This window comes from Diabrotica virgifera, chromosome 4 (genome assembly GCF_917563875.1).
Source record: "Diabrotica virgifera virgifera chromosome 4, PGI_DIABVI_V3a".
NCBI lineage: Eukaryota > Metazoa > Arthropoda > Insecta > Coleoptera > Chrysomelidae > Diabrotica > Diabrotica virgifera.
Window position 1 is genome coordinate 248,765,794 of NC_065446.1, and position 16,922 is coordinate 248,782,715.

The 16,922-nt window shown below is 31.6% G+C and overlaps 1 protein-coding gene across 2 annotated transcripts in view; it reads left to right on the forward strand.

Moving 5' to 3' along the window:
- The window catches only part of LOC114330240 (homeotic protein distal-less-like), a 347,663-nt gene that overhangs the window by 33,844 nt on the left and 296,897 nt on the right, over positions 1-16,922 (forward strand). For both annotated transcript variants that reach the window (XM_028279563.2, XM_028279564.2), the window contains exon 2: positions 3,597-3,778. In XM_028279563.2, coding sequence (XP_028135364.2) covers positions 3,597-3,778 — 182 coding nt within the window. The remainder of the gene's footprint in view (positions 1-3,596; positions 3,779-16,922) is intronic.

The following is a 16,922-nucleotide window of genomic DNA, read 5'->3' on the forward strand; positions in this document are numbered from 1 at the left end:
TTCAACTACCTATTCCCAAATTTTCATCATTCCTTAATTTTTTTGGAGGTTTTCGTAAAAATTTGTGTTCCTGTGCTATATGGAAGAATAGGCACAACTAGATCAAGAAAGTATTCGAAATGTGATTGAAAGCATGCCTGGACGTGGTGCAGAAGTTCAGCGCGTTAGAGGAGCCCATACATTCTATTAGTTTTGTTTTAAAATAATTTTTAGCAACGCCTTTATTAAAAAAATAAATCGAATTTTTCACATTTATCACTTTTTTCCTATTTTCTTCACCAAGAAAATTTACAGTTCAATAAAAAAAACTTTTCTATATTTATTTAGCGAAAAGCCTTAGATGAAATTAAACAAAAATAATATAGTGAAACACAGTTTATGTTTCCTTTCGATTCAGAGGCGGTTCAGCATGCCCAGACAACTGTTTCTGTCTCTAGACGTCTTCAATGGAGCTACATGAACACCTCTGAACCGAAAAAAAACCAAACTGCGTATTTAAGCAGAATTATAAAAATAATTTTATAACCCACTTTTAGGACGTTGTAGCGACATCTCTTAAAGAAAAGATGAAAAGTGCAGATGCAAAATTTATTAAAAATTAATAATAATTTAAATCTGAAAAGTTTTCGTGGAACTACTTTCTGGTGACATCCTTAATCTCGGACTTTTACAATTTATAAGACAAGAGAAAGAGACGACGAATAAAGAAGGCGAAAAGGACTCTATAATATGCAGTCAGATTCCGCCTTATTCGTCTAGAAAAAGGTCCGAAAGATAGTTCATGTAGTCCCACTGAAGACGCCTAGAGACAGAAACGACTGTCTAGGGATGGTGAACCACCTCTGAATCGAAAGTAAACATAATAGACCAGGGCGCATCTGTAAAAATATTAGTACATTTGGATGTTGAGAGGTGACTCATATTTTTTGCAGAAATTGCTTGAAAATAACTCATATAATACTATTTGAGTTATCCTCAAATTCTTCCACTCATAATCAAAATGTCAAAAAATGAAGGAAAAATTCGATTTTTTTCTTGGTTTTTTTATTATAACTTTAAAAGTATTCATTTTCAATAGAAGTTGTACCGAAATAAAAGTTGCGTAATTAAATTTCCTATAATAATTAATATTAATAAAATTTCCTAATATAATTAACTGAACATTTTAAAAATTGTCACTCTTCTTGCCAAATAGCAATAATTTCGAAAAAACCATAAAAAAAACAAGTATTCGCATTTTACGTTTTTCAACCATTTATTATACACTTAGGACCTTCATATTTCACCCAGAAAAACTTTATGATATGATAAAACAACACTGTAAATTTCATTAACGGCGTTCTACACCTTCGTTGCGGGGTATGCCTCTCAAAGGAAAGGGGGGAAACTTATATGCAAGCGAAAGTTGGTAACAATGCATTTATAGCAGAATACTTAAATCATATGTTTCAGTATTGAATACTTTATAAAAATAAATTATAATAAATTACGGAAATTACGGAATAAATTACGGAATTAATTCTAATAAATAAATTAAAAATAAATGGCACGGTAAACAATCCTCATTTTTTAATATGTTATTCCTTACAAAAAACCTTTAATTTAAGCAGAATTAATTAAAAATCGTAAATTTGGGTCAAAAGTTATTAACTTTTTAAGAATTCCCATAAGAGCCCATGCTAAAACTTAACTTTGACCCTTAATAATAATTAAACGGCACGGTAAAACAATTTTTAAAAAATCAAGTCTTAGTTTTTTGAAGTAAACTATAACACACTAAAATTTCATGCAAATCTTTAATTCTTTGCCGAAGGTGTAGAACGTCGTTAAGATCGGTTTAATAAATTTTGCAAAATACATTTTACAATCCAGCTTTCCCAAAAAAAAATCATTTTTTCAAAATGTTGCAGCATTGAAAATAAAGCAGACAGCAAGGTAAATTTTTTTTACGATTAAAAGAATACTGTACCTTTCATTTGCAATTTGCAAAATTAAAATCGGTTAACTACCACGGCGTCAGGAATTTTTTAAATAAACATTAAATTTTGGTGCTACGCGCAGGACAGCGGATACGTTCGCTCTGATTGGGCATTCCAATGACATTTGATAATGATTGATAAATTTTAATTTTAGTACATTTGGAAATAAATAAATAAATTTGTTTATTGCAAAATAAAAACACATACGCTGTCCTTTGAAATAACACTTTTTTTAGCAAAAACTTTCCTTGTTCATATATTTCAACTTAGAAAATAAAAGTGTATTATTTTTAAACATATGCAATTGTTTAAACAATTTTTCACAAACAATGATCAAATTAGTTTGATTTTTGTGGAATTAAAATATGAACATACAACAAAATATAAATTAAGAAAATAATATATTAGATAAAGATTGGAAGAAATTTTGGTGGAAATCAAATTGTGTGAATCGAACACCGCTGTCCTGCGCGTAGCACCAAAAATTAATGTTTATTTAAAAAAATTCCTGACGCCTTGGTAGTTAACCGATTTTAATTTTGCAAATTGAAAATGAAAGGTACAGTATTCTTCTATTTGTAAAACAAATTAACTTGCTATCTGCTTTATTTTCAGTCCTGCAACATTTTGAAAAAATAAATTTTTTTTGCGAAAGCTGGATTTCAAAATTTATTTTGCAAAATGTGTTGAACCGATCATAACTAAATTGACAGTATTGTTTTATCATATCATGAAGTTGTTCTGGGTGAAATATAAAGGTCCTAAGTATAGCAGAAATGGTTGAAAAACGTAAAATGCGAATACTTGTTTTTTTTATGTTTTTTTTTCTCAATTATTGCTATTTTGCAACAAGGGTAACAATTTTAAAAAAAATTTAACCAATCTTATAGTATAGGAAATTTAATTACGCAACTTTTATTTTAGTGCAACTTTTCTCGGAAATGAATACTTTTAAAGTTATAATAAAAAACCAAGAAAAAAATCGAATTTTTCCTTCATTTTTTGACATTTTGATTATTTAAACAATGTTCCGGACCTTTTTGAGTAGGAGGATAACTCAATTATTATTATTTGGGTTAATTCCAAGCAATATCTGCAAAAAAATTAGAGTCACCTCTCAACGTCCACCTCAAAACAGATCCGCCCTGGACTATAAACTGTTTTTCACTTTTATTTTTAGTTTATTAGATTTTGAGTACTCGGAACTATCTTTCGGACCTATTCCTAGACGAATGAGGCGGAATGTGACTGCATATTGTAGAGTCCTTTTGGCCTTCTTTATTCGTTGTCTCTTGTCTTATAAATTGTAAAAGTCAGAGATTAAGAATGTTACCAGGAAGTAGTTCAACGAAAACTTTTCAGAATTAAATTATTTTTAATAAATTTTGCATCTGGACTTTTCATCTTTTCTTCAAAAATTAGAGAGTCATAAAAATAATTAGTTCAAAGCGACCAACATCTTTATAAGTGGCCCTTTATCGTTTTGATCAGTGTATAATAAAAAACGGTATTTTTATAGTAAGATATCTTTAGCAAGCGGAATAAAGCAAATTCGCTATCAAATAATAGGAATTTGATTCCGGACGTATTGAAACCCGATATTTTTTTGAATTTCAGACAAATGTCTATCGTTGGATCGGCCGTCGGGCGGAGGCAAAGGTAAAAAAATGCGAAAACCCCGTACAATATACTCCAGTCTTCAACTACAACAACTGAATAGGAGATTCCAAAGGACACAGTACCTGGCCTTACCAGAAAGGGCAGAACTGGCCGCCAGTTTGGGCCTTACACAGACTCAGGTAAGCTTTTTATTAATTAATCTTATTAATATTTTAACAGAAAGTAGGCGATATCTTAAATTGAAATTGATTCTGGGAAAAATACGATGAGACGATTCGAGGGTGGGTGGGTGCTACTTTATAATGAGTCAGACTAATTCTCCCACGAAAAGAAACTTTTAAACGATTTTCTTTTTTTATCCGATTAAATCGAATAATAGTGAATTTTTGTTCTGTTTAGTTGTCTGTACTCTGTAATACTCGTAGAATTTGTTCCTAAAATACCAGAATAACTAATAAACGTTCCTTTAAGTGTTGTCATTTTTAAAATTTAGCTTACTTCCAAAATGAATCTAATAAGGGGTTTTTGAGACAATAAATATCAAATCTAGAGGAGTTACGTTTCATGAAATGTAGAAGTTTATTGGGTTTATTATATGGGAAATATAAGAAAAATGATCTTATTTTTCTGAATGTTGTTCTGAAACTATTTCCTTGTGGCATTTTTGTAGTCAACTATTCTAAATGGAAAATAAGCTACAATTTAACTAAAAATGATTTTATTAACGTTTCGACGTCCAAATCGGATGCCGTTTTCAAAATACAAAATAATTAATAAATTAAACAAAAATGTTGTTGCTTAGTAAAAAATTCTTCTAATAATTTATTTATTCTGACTCATTTATATATGCAATTCAGACATATACAGGGTGAGTCACCACTAACGAGACGGAAGATTACAGCGAAATGGTAAAAGATTTGAAATTTTTTTTAAATTAATAGTTTGTAAGTTGATAAAAGCTACATTTTAAAATGATTTTGAAATATACAGGGTGTCCCAATAAATGGCGGCGTATCAAAGTTATATTTCTTTTATGAAATACCCTATATTTTATTGCATTTTTAATTGTCCGTAAAAAATAAGGTATATTCTCATAAGGCTTTCTCCTATACCTATGTACAGAGTGTTCTGAGTTATGTTGACTTTTCTTAAAATGTAAAGTTTTAAAAGAAGGCTTATTCTCAAGTTATTTAAGAAATTATAAAAACATTACTTTTACATCTAAATAGTTGGATACTGATTGAATGCATTCCATGATTAATTATTACACATTTGTCTACAGGGTGTTCAAAATTTATAGTTTCATTAGTGGGGTATTCAATGTGTCCTATGATGCGTATTTTAAATGGAACACCATATATATTAATAAATAATTACACTTAAAAAATTTACCTCTTTCGAATGGTATATGGATGTCCTATACCTAGGTCTCACAGTTTTTGCGTAATTTACAATTATTTAAATTCTTACTCTGTAAATCGATTTTAAAACAAACAATGAAGTTAATTAATGTCATTGTATGACATTGTCATTTTATGACAATACGGTCTGGTAATTATCTTATAATTAATGCATTCCATGATTGATTATTACACATTTATTTACAGGGTGTTCAAAATTTACAGTTTCATTATTAGATTATTCAATGTAGCATAATATGATGGGTATTTTATTAGAACACCATGTATATTAATCAAAGATTGTACTAAACACAGGTTACTGGGCTAGGAAGTGCAGCATTTACAATATTTTTAATATAACCTTATTTAAAAAAAATCATCGTGGTCAATGGTGACCTAGGTGGCCAAATATATGGACCGAATCTATCTATCCATTTATTTCTAAATTTTATGTTGAGGTTGTTCTTAACATCACGTCAAAAATAAGCATGAGCTACGTCCAATTGGAGCCACATGTTTGTTCGCAGGCTAAGTGGAAGGTTTTAAGAAGGATTCAAAAAACTTGTCTTAAGAAATTTAAAAAAGTTGCTCCATTCAGATTTTCGTCAAAAAAATATGGGTCGATAACGTACTGGCTCAGAATACTGCCCCAAACATTAACACTTCATCGGTGTTGGCGATCAACAGTAAAATGTTTGTTTACTGTATCATAATAAAATGAAAGCTAGATCTACTAACTAGACGATTATTATTAAAAGTAGATAGATTCGTCTGTACACAACACATTCTTAAAAAAAATCAGGACCTTCTCCAAATTCTTAAGTCTATAAACGAAAAGTTAAACGTTCCTGTTCTGTCTAATGCTGGTGTAGTTGAGTTTTATACGGATGATAGTGGTTTTTCTTATGTATTCTACATACACTTGTTTGACTGATCTCCATTTGACTCGACAATTTTCACGTAGAATAATCTTTTGTTTTAAAATCGATTTACAGATTAAGAATTTAAATAATTGTAAATTACGCAAAAACTATGACACCTAGGTATAGGACATTCATATACCATTCGAAAGAGGTAAATTTGGTTAGTATAATTATTTATTAATATACATGGTGTTCTATTTAAAATAAGCATCATAATATGACGCATTGAATACTCCAATAATGAAACTGTAAATTTTGAACACCCTGTAGACAAATGTGTAATAATTAATCATGGAATACATTCAACCAATATCCAACTATTTAGATGTAAAAGTAATGTTTTTATAATTTCTTAAATAACTTGAGAATAAGCCTGCTTTTAAAACTTTACATTCTAAGAAAAGTCAACATAACTCAGAACACTCTGTACATAGGCATAGGGAAGCCTTATGAAACTATACCTTATTTTTTGTATACTTTTGTATATTTTTTTTAACTATACTTAATTTAAATTTTTTTCAAATCTTTTACCGTTTCGCTGTAATCTTCCTTCCCGTTAGTGGTGACTCACCCTTTATATTATATTTTTAAAGTTGACATTAAAATGATATTGCCAATATTTATGAGTTGCGTTCCTTGTACAACAAAGTACCTAATATGCTCCAGAAAAAATACAGTTAATACGACAGAGATAAAAATTGAAGAATCTGAGTTCTAACAGGTAGAACACCTTAAGTACTTAGGGGTCTCAGTTAGTGGAACTAATGACAAGAGCATGGTAATCGATGAAAGAATTCTGGCAGGAAATAGAACTTACTGGAAACACAATAACCTTCTAAAGGATCAGAAGCTCACTCAGCATACTAAACTGAAAATTTACAGAGCAGAAATTAGACTTGTAATTACATATGTTGCTTAAGTAATGTGTCTGACACAGAAATATGAAGAAAAATTAAGGATCATAGAGAAAAAAAATATTTCAGCAAATAGGAGCCCACTTAGGCTAAACTTAGGTAATGGTGAACTTAGAAAATCACAAAATAAGAGAACTTTTGAAGGGAGAAGACATCATCTGATTTATCAAAACACAAAATCTCGGATGAATGGGACATCTAGAAAGGAGAGATCTAGAAGCAGTTGTCAAGAAAATCACCAAATGGAGACCAGAACAGATAGACCATGTGGAAGACCCTGCAAAACGAGATGGGAGAACCAGATAATAGAGGAACAAGGAAGATAGGATAGATATAGGATTTAGAGAATGAAAAAAGAGGAAAAAATGGAGAAATATTGTGGAGAAAGCCAAGTCACACAACCCTTTGTAAACCAAAAAGTTAATGCGCACTGATTACCCGCGACAAATGAATTGGAAGAACCAAAGAGGGAACAATAGCTTCCCCAGGAGTGTAGGTGCCATGATGATGATTATCACTTTTCTCTTTCTAGATTGGCCTGTGCTTATTCTGCTTCTATCTTACACACATTTATGTTGTTTTTGTGTGTGTGTCCTGTACCTGGGGTTGTGGTCTCATTACTCCTTGTTATTACTATTCTTCTGTAGGATGCTTATTTCATTTGCTTCGAAATATCTTCTTTTGCTAGTTTTAGGTCTTATTTCTGCGTTTTACATCTTTATAGAGTAGATTAAAGATTTGTTTATTAGAATTTTTATGTCTATTTATGTATTTGTTTTGGCATATTGTGCCGCTGAAACACACCATTTTTCTGCTTGCTTTTGTCACTTGTCCCCTTTTTCTCAATATTCTTGTTAGTTTCTTGTAACTTGATTTCCCGGTATTTAAATCTCACTACTTGTTCTGCTATTGGGTTTTTAATTTCAAGCTTGTATCTTATTGGTTTTTTTGATACTAATAGACTTTCTCCTTTTGTACCGAACACCAGGAATAAGGAAAAAGGGAAAAAGAAAAGATAATTTCTATGAAAATAATAGAGATCAAAGTAACATATTTTATAATGGTAGGGAAGCGGAAGCCCAAGCGGGGATTTTTGCAGTTACTCGAGCGCGTCAGATTATCATATAGGGAGAAACCTGTTACCCTGCAGATGTACCTCTACCATATATTGAATACAGGGGAGTTCGTTAAGCGGGGCCCGAAAAAAAATCTATCCTTAAAAAAAGTCGAAATTGTCAGATTAAGATAAGGTAAGTTAAGTACATGCAAAGGAGTGTATCTTTAAAAAATCTGACGATTTGAGCTGGGCGGGCGTAAGGAAATGGGTGAGTCCCAAAGTTTCACAAGAAAAAGCGAATATTTCGCGAAATGAATGACAGATCGAAAAACTAAAAAATATGTGCTCCATATTTTTTAAAATGTTATCGAATGATAACAAACACGGCTTTCCACGGAGAGAGGTGGGGGTAAATTTAATATTTTAAATACGAATCCCGCGATATTTCGCGAAATGAACATCAGATCGAAAAACTGTAAAATACACTTATTCAATATTTTTGAAAAATCTATCGAATGACAGCAAACACGACCGCCCACGGAGGTGGGGTAGAGGGTTACTTTAAAATCTTAAATAGGAGCCCCCATTTTTTTATTGCAGATTTGGATTCCTTACGTAAAAATAAGTAACTTTTATTCGAAAAATTTTTTCGAACTATGGATAGATAGCGCTATAATCTAAAAAAACGATTGTTGGAAATGGAAAATTAAATTAAAAATGGACAAGTTCCCATTAAAATGGAAAACTTTACTTAACTTTTTTGGTTTTAGGACCTACTCTTCACTCTTCACAACCCAATAGGTCCCCATAACGCTCGAGTGACTGCACATTTATCACACTTTGCTCCCCTACTATAATAAGTTCCAGGATTACTATTTTTCTTTTGTGCAGGATGTTTTTAAACGCCGTGCATATTTCAAAAAATATCAAGAAACATGCGACCTAACAAGTTATATAATAATAAATATATTTGATATATTTCCTTAAAATAGTCGGTTGCTAACACTTTAAAATATAATAAAATAAATGTATGTCGCACAGTTAACAAGTCTTATTATTTATTCCTTACAGAGCAACTAAAAATTAACAAGATAATTCAACCTATTCAGCTATGAATGGTCGCTATTTATTTATTGTGAAGTTATAGTCGTGTAATTTAAAAGCAATTTATTTGATTTATTTGAATAAACAGGTGTTTTATCTACTGTTCGCTTCTCATTATTGTGCATAAGAGATTATTGCTGTGGTTATTTGTTTTTATTCTTTGGGTTTTGTCAACTGGTTTTATATTAGAGAGTTATTGCCAACGTCTTTTAAGTCGACCTGTAATAAAAGATCCTTTATTTTGACATATAAGCATGCGCAGTATTGCGTCTTTTATTTTTGTCTTTTAATAAAATACAGGCCGCCTCTATTTAAGGAAAATTAGAGGACACCTTTATTTTAATAAAAGTTCCTTTATTTTGACATAACGTGTCAAAAATGTGAAGAAAGGTCTAACTTCACTTGTATTTTGAATTTATCTTGTCGCTTCTTTGGATTGATAATTTATGTATTGTGGGATTGATATTTGATTAAACTTTCATCATTAAAGTTGTATGTTGGGTTTTATTTATTAAAAACACCTCTAAGTAATATTCTGAGATATAGATTATTGATGTTTTGACCCAAACGAATATAGAAAAGAACATTTTATTGAAGCTTGAGTTATTACAAGAAGTTGTAAAAAGGAATATTACCTAAATAATTTTAAATTGTTATACTAATTACAATGATCAGACTTAAAATATCAGTAACTCATTTATTAAACTCAATATATTTTACATTTTTCTATAGAAATAAATATTTTTTGAAGATATAAGAGATTGAAGATATAAGATCAATAAATTTTAATGAAAGTTAGGATTTGTTAAAATTCTAGATTCAAAATAGAGTTCTATTCAACAGATATATAACAACAGGTTAACAAAATAAAACAAAGGTTCAAGTATTTATTTTTGAAAATTTAATCTTTTATAGATAAGAATCTATAAAGTTTTTAATCAAAAGTATTAATACACTTTCATTTTCATGCCATCTTCTTCTTTTGGTTCTTATCCGTTTCGAATGTTGGAAATCATATAGCAATCGTAACCTTGCTAGCTGCGATTCGAAACAGTTCCATTGATATTCTCCCTCTACTAGGTCTTCGCTTACCTTTGACTGTACCTTGCAATATGTACTGCAGCAGGGAGTAACAGTGCTGATTTATCATATGTGTCCCAGATACTGCAGTTTTATGCGTTTAATGGTAAACACAATCTCCAATTCCTTCTTCATTCCTCCTTGTTCGTGATCCATTTCATGCCATCAGTATTTGTTTATTTAAACATTGCCAAAAAAATTAATAAAAACCAGCATTAAGCTTAATTCTTCTATTATTTTTTTGTATATCGGGAAGTTTATCTGACAGATTAGAGGTCTTTTCATTTTCAGATAACTAATTATTGGGAAGTTTATATAACAGTATCCTTAGTATCTGTCTTTTCAGCTCCGGATAACTAGTTAACGGGAAGTTTTTCTCTGTCAGATATCTATTAGTATCTAATCTGTCAGATAAACTTCCTGATAACTAGTTATCCAGAGGTGAAAAGAAAGAAAGAGAGGGCCAAATGGATAAAAGATCAAACGCCAATAGCATGTATGTATATATTTATAAATTTATTATTTAAAACCTGCTAATGATCATAAAATACTTAAAATCAGTCACCAATATAATATTTATATTTATTTATAAATTTATTAACAAACTGCAGTCCAATAAAAATAAAATTAGTTTAAGCGCTACTAGCTTTAAATGTCGAACAATAATTTTAAACAAACACACACACAATTTAGTCGCATTAGATTAGCTCCTGGTTGAAAATGTACTGCCACAGCTTCTATATCAATATCAACAGCACACTCATTTGCCAGTATTTCAACGTTTTCTCTATTATGTACTACTGCAATATGTTAAACTGAACAAGCTGCATCTCATTACATATGGTAAAATGGGAAATCTCTTCACAATACCAAATGTTCTTTCAATAACAATTCTTGAAGGGATTTGTGATGGATTATAAAAACACAACTTCTGTCTGAAAATTCTGGAATGGTGTCATTCGGTAGTTGTAGTTGAGGAATGGATATCCACTATTCCCTAATAATATATTCTCCAGAAATTCCCCATTACATATACCCATAATGCAAAAGTATTTAAAAACTCCTAAAATAGTATTTCCAATTTATTGCACTTCCATATTATTGAACGATGAGTATTATGGGATATATTATGTTGTTCTCTAAACATCTTTAAATGACAAAATAATTAAATTTAACGTTTTACTCTTCAATTATCTTATTTTAATTTATATCGACAAATGGAATTTTATAGGTTATTTTTATATTTACAAAAATATTTCATGTCATTTGTCAAAATAAAAGATTCTTTAACTGCGTTTGCAATACCACTCTTTTAGACCCGTCCAGTATTTGTCCTTTATTAAAGTATCCTGTAATAAAGGATCCTTTATTTGCCGGTGGCAATAACTCTCTATTATACGATTAAGTATATTTTAAACCACGGTTTTTGTTGTTGAAGAAACCAAAATACAAAGGCTTATTATACAAATACCGTAAGAAGGTACCTACCATAATATTTATCATTTTAATAAAGTAAATCCTTTTTAAGTTGTACCTAATGTTTATTTATTTTGTGCTTTTCTTTTTCAGTCCCTCACCTTCACATTTTTAAGGTCTTCCCTCACTTTATTAATTTACCTTGTTCTGGGTATACCTCTTCGGCTCTTCTTATGGGACCGATTAGTTTTCTGGTCATTATCTACGAATTTAGGCATTCTATTTACTGTCATTCTTTCTACATGTCCCAACAATTTGATTATTTGTGATTTAACGAACCTGGTGATGGTAGGTTCTTTGTACAAAGCCAAATGAATTCGTTGTTGTTTTTTCTCTCCCAACCGTCTTCTGTCTTTCTTCCTCCAAATACACATCTCAAAATTTTCCTTTCCCATCTTTCCAGAGTATCCTCTTCCGTCTTATTTAATGCCCATGCCTTGCAGGCATAAATATGTTACTGTGAGTCTAATTACTGTTTTATATGTATACGGAATTTGCCTTGTCTGATTTTTGCATGAGAGTTTAATAGAATGGTAATAAATCAATTGGAAGTTGTGTCCGACAAAATACATGGAACGTTTTCGTAGTCTGACGTTCCAAATTTTTAACCTGTTCCACAATTAAAACTTCCCCTGTTCCAATGTTCCCATACATCAAAGTTTGTCCGACTAGACACCGTTAAGCTATTAACAAATTTTCAGCTTGCTATTAATCAACTTTTTTTTGGTACGCGGGATCCAGATCTATACAGGGTGTTTCATTAATAATTGTCCATATAGCAACTGGAGAACCTATAGCACAAAATACGAAGATTTAACCTAAAACACTTAAATAAAATGTGGTCCCTTACTGAGTTACAGGGTGTTTTATCTAAAAATTTAAAAAATATTTTTGCTCAGCATTTTAAAAATATTCGACGTATCCTTTTCATACTTGTCAGGAAGTATAGGTACTGTACAAACTACTAAATTATGTTAAACAGACGTTTCTGTCTATTACCAGAGGCGTACGACGGGGGAAAGTGAATGGTTGACCCTTTCCAAATTCTACGCCACTGGCGGAAATGCTATTTTAGTTCAATTTTTGGATTCTCCAATACTTTCTATAAAAATAATATACTCTTCATTCGTAACGATAAAGTCATTAGTTTTCGAGATCTTTGATGTTAAAAAAGAAACGACACGGTTATTTTGATTAATGTATTGTGTCGCTTCATTTTTAATTTCAAATATCTCGAAAAATATGCAGTTTATCGATACGAATGAAGAGTATATTATTTACATAAAGAGTATTAAAAAATCAAAAAGTTACACTAAAATAGCAATTTCGCCAGTGGCGTAGAATTTGGGAAGGGTCAACCAGCCACTATCCCCTGTCGTACACCTCTGCTAGTAGCTAGAAACGTTTAGTTATCTTAATTTAGTAGGGTATACAGTACCTACACTTTCTGCCAAGTATGATAAGCATACGCCAAATAGTTTTAAAGTACTGGGTACAAATAATTTTTAAATTTTAATAATATGAAACATACCATAAATTAATCAAAATAACTGTGCCGTTTCATATTTAACTTCAAATATCTCGAAAACTAATGACTTTATCGTTACCAATGAAAAGCATATTATTTACGTAGAAAGTATTGGAGAATCTAAAAATGGCACTAAAATAGTAATTCCTCCAGTGGCGCTGAATTTGAGAAGGGTCAACCATTTACTATCCCCTGCCGTACGCCTCTGGTAGTAGCTAGAAACGTTTGTTTATCATAGTTTAGTAGGGTGTACAGTAGTCGCACTTTCTGTCAAGTATGAAAAGGATACGTCGAATAGTTTTAAAATGCTGGGCAAAAATAGTTTTTAAATTTTTAGATAAAACACCCTGTAACTCAGTAAGGAACCACATTTTATTTAAGTTTTTTAGGTTAAATCTTCGTATTTTGTGCTAAGGTTTCTCCAGTTACTATATGGACAATTATTAATGAAACACCCTGTATATGCGTTTCTCATACCAATCCGTTGGCATTATTTCATTTATTTTCCCATACTTGTACTATTAGTTGTATATCTTTCTCTGCAGTTGATTTCGACCAAAATTGATCATTTCTATGCATATGCCATTTTTCCCATGACTTCTGGTATTTTTTATTTCTTGTATTGCTATCACCATCTCCTCCTCTGTAGGCTGCCTTTCAATGATCTCGTCTTCTCATGACAAAAAATAAAAATCAAAATCTTTTCTCTCGTCAAAAAATGATGTCATTCCTAATATATTTAGTAATTTTAATGAAAAATCAACTTAGAAGTTTTATTTGCAGTTGTCTATATTTTGCACTATATATAATCCTTGGTTGTGCCAACTGTCACCAAAATAGGTCACAAAAACCAATGTCTTGACACAAAGACCATAAATAAGATAAAATAGCCCCATTAAGTAGGAACTACCGAACGGATACCTGGCTTAGGTGTTTAAACAGAGATAAACAAAAATGTATTCACACTCAATTTTGTTTCGGAATCTAAAATATACATTTCCTTTCGTTAATCTACAAATTATTCAAACTTTTATCGCCCGAACATCATTTAAAAACGCGTTTGGAAATAAATTTTGTGCTCATAATGTAAATTGTGCTTGTTCTAAAAATGATTTAATAAATAACAAAAAAGTGTCGGTATTTTTGGTGAAATAATTAGTATTCTTTAGGTGATAATAATTTTACGGTATTTGGTTTTGTTCTTTTTGTGGCTGGTTGTACTTTACGTACAAGACCTTCTGTGAACAGGTTTTTGTTTGTGAAATCTCATACATCTTTAAATTATGTATGTATGTATTTCTTTACGTCATTTTGGATTTAAATTCAGTTATTTAATTATTTCAATTTGCCCCCTAATTATTTCTGTTCATCCTCATTATATTTGTTAAAATTCTTGACCAAAGTTGTTTCTTTGTGAAATCTTGACATACCTCGAGGTTTTATCAATCTGAAAACAGTATTTAGATAATGGTGATTTGTTAATTTTATTTCGGAAGATACTTTAAGTGCCTCGTGGCAATGTTGGCACACATACACATACACACCCACAGACAAAAAAGGAAATTCTAGGATATGAGATGGAAGCATTTGAGATATGGCTATATCGGAGAATTCTTAAAATTCTGTGGACTGACCGGGTCTCAAATGAGGAGGCCCTTAGAAGAATGGGGAAGAACCGAGAGGCTCAACCATCGCATCTCGAAAGCTGGAATACTTTGGACACATTATGCGAAAGCATTCCAGATATGCCCTTCGAACATATCCAGATATTCCTAGGGATGGCGGTTGTTGACAAAACACCGGTTTTCGGTTTTTTCACCGGTTTTTTTACCTACGGTTTAACCTGCCGGTTATAACCGGTCAAAAAAACCGGTTGTTCCAAAAACCGGTGTTTGGTTTTTTTAGTCATGGCCAATACCCAATAGGTTACATTTACATTGCGCTTTAGTTTGCGATACTCCATTCGAATGAATATCAGTCCATATCAGCACAACAATCAGTCATCAGTGTTGTGAAATCGGTTTCAGTCAGCTTAAAATTTCCCATTTACGCGCGGGGACGAAAAATTTTCCCATTTTTTCTCTAAATTCAGTATTTTTTCATTTATCCGCTTTTTCATGATCTACTTACTTCCAAATTTTGGTTCACTATCTCGATCACGAACGTCACAAAAAATCCCATATATTTTTTACATTCACCCCTACCCCCACCCCTTTGTCGGCCACGCAGCATTCCACTCCTGGAGATTTTACTTAGTTTTTTCATGACCTACTTATTCTCAAATTTTGGTGCACTATCTCGATCATGAGCGTCACAAAAAAAATAGTAAAAACCGCGACTTTGACTCCTTATTACTACCCTCGTCCCCCACTCTGGATTCCGGCCGTTGGGGAAAGTCATGTACACAACTAATTCAACATATCCCCGTATAGTTTTTCCATATTACTTATCACGCACAAAATCCGCTTCTATCTCTCCGACTACTGCTAAAATTTGTTTATTAGATACTACTCATAAATATGAAACTCACTCCATTGTAGTTTCGTTGTTCTGCCGAAGATTTATTGTCTGTTTTTGATAATATAAAAATGCAATCTTCCAAATCAAACGTAATAACAAAAGAAACAAAAGATGAAAAAAATGCTTTATACTGACCAAGGACAAAAAAAATGGAACGGTTGTATGTTGCACTTATCTTTTTGATCAAGCTACTGTTTCTTGATTATCATTAATTCATCTGGCCGGGACTCCTGAAATAGCAGCCAGTGGTATATAAGTAAAAAACCACTGCTCACTTTATTATTAATGAAAACAATTAGTGATGGCTGTCTAAAGAAGGCATAACAGCTCCGCAATTTCGAATTTCATGCTCACTATTACAGATTCGATACATATTATTAAAAAAATTGTTCTTTTTGCGGTAATCACTATACGTGTACGCAGTCGTGGTAGCAATTGTTATGAGCAGATCATCGCCCTGTAACGTTTTTAGATGAAATCTCTTCTCTTCCTTACATCCTGTTGAAAGTTACGCAGACAATATAGTGTGGTTATGTGTTTACGCTTGTTTAAATATCTTAATGGCGATTTGTTTAGACGATGTACTCGTATACACGGTGTTTCTAAAAACAAAGAAAAACCTTTGGAAAATATTATTTTTTGACACTTCTACATTAGATAAAAGGTCTAATATGAATATATTTAGTCCTTTATTACAGGGAACACGGATGGTTATTTTTTCAAAGTCTACAAAGTCTGTTCTCCTTCTTCTTTTGGCATTATAACCCTAAATGGTTCTTTGCCTGTTTTCGTGCTTCAGGATCAATTTTCTTGAGTTGCTTACTCAAAGAAAAAATACAAAATAGTATGCACTATTTTGGTATTTATATGGCCGGTTATATTGGTTTTTCTAATGACTGCCTCAAGAACTAGGTTGAACAGAATGGTTGATAGGACGGCTTCCTGTCTCATTTTCACATTGATGTCAAATAGGGTAGTCAGTTCTCTGAATCTTTTTCAATTGGAAGATGACATCAATGAAGCTGTTAAGACTTCCATAATTAGCAGTGGAAATAAAATCTCTTTTCATCATTTGGTACTCCTTATGTCTCAGTCATGAGAATAATCGTTTGGTCAGCGTGATCGACTCCGCCCATACATTAGTTATAAAAAACTGTTACGTTTGGACAACTAAGTTCTTTTAGACTGTCATCTTTCAGCTTCCGTTTTATCAATCTGGTTGTGCTATCATGACAACTGCTCATGACTAGTACATCCTTGGTGTCTTTTCGTTTTCTAGCTAATAATATACCCTCTTTGCATACAAGCTTTTCGCATTCAC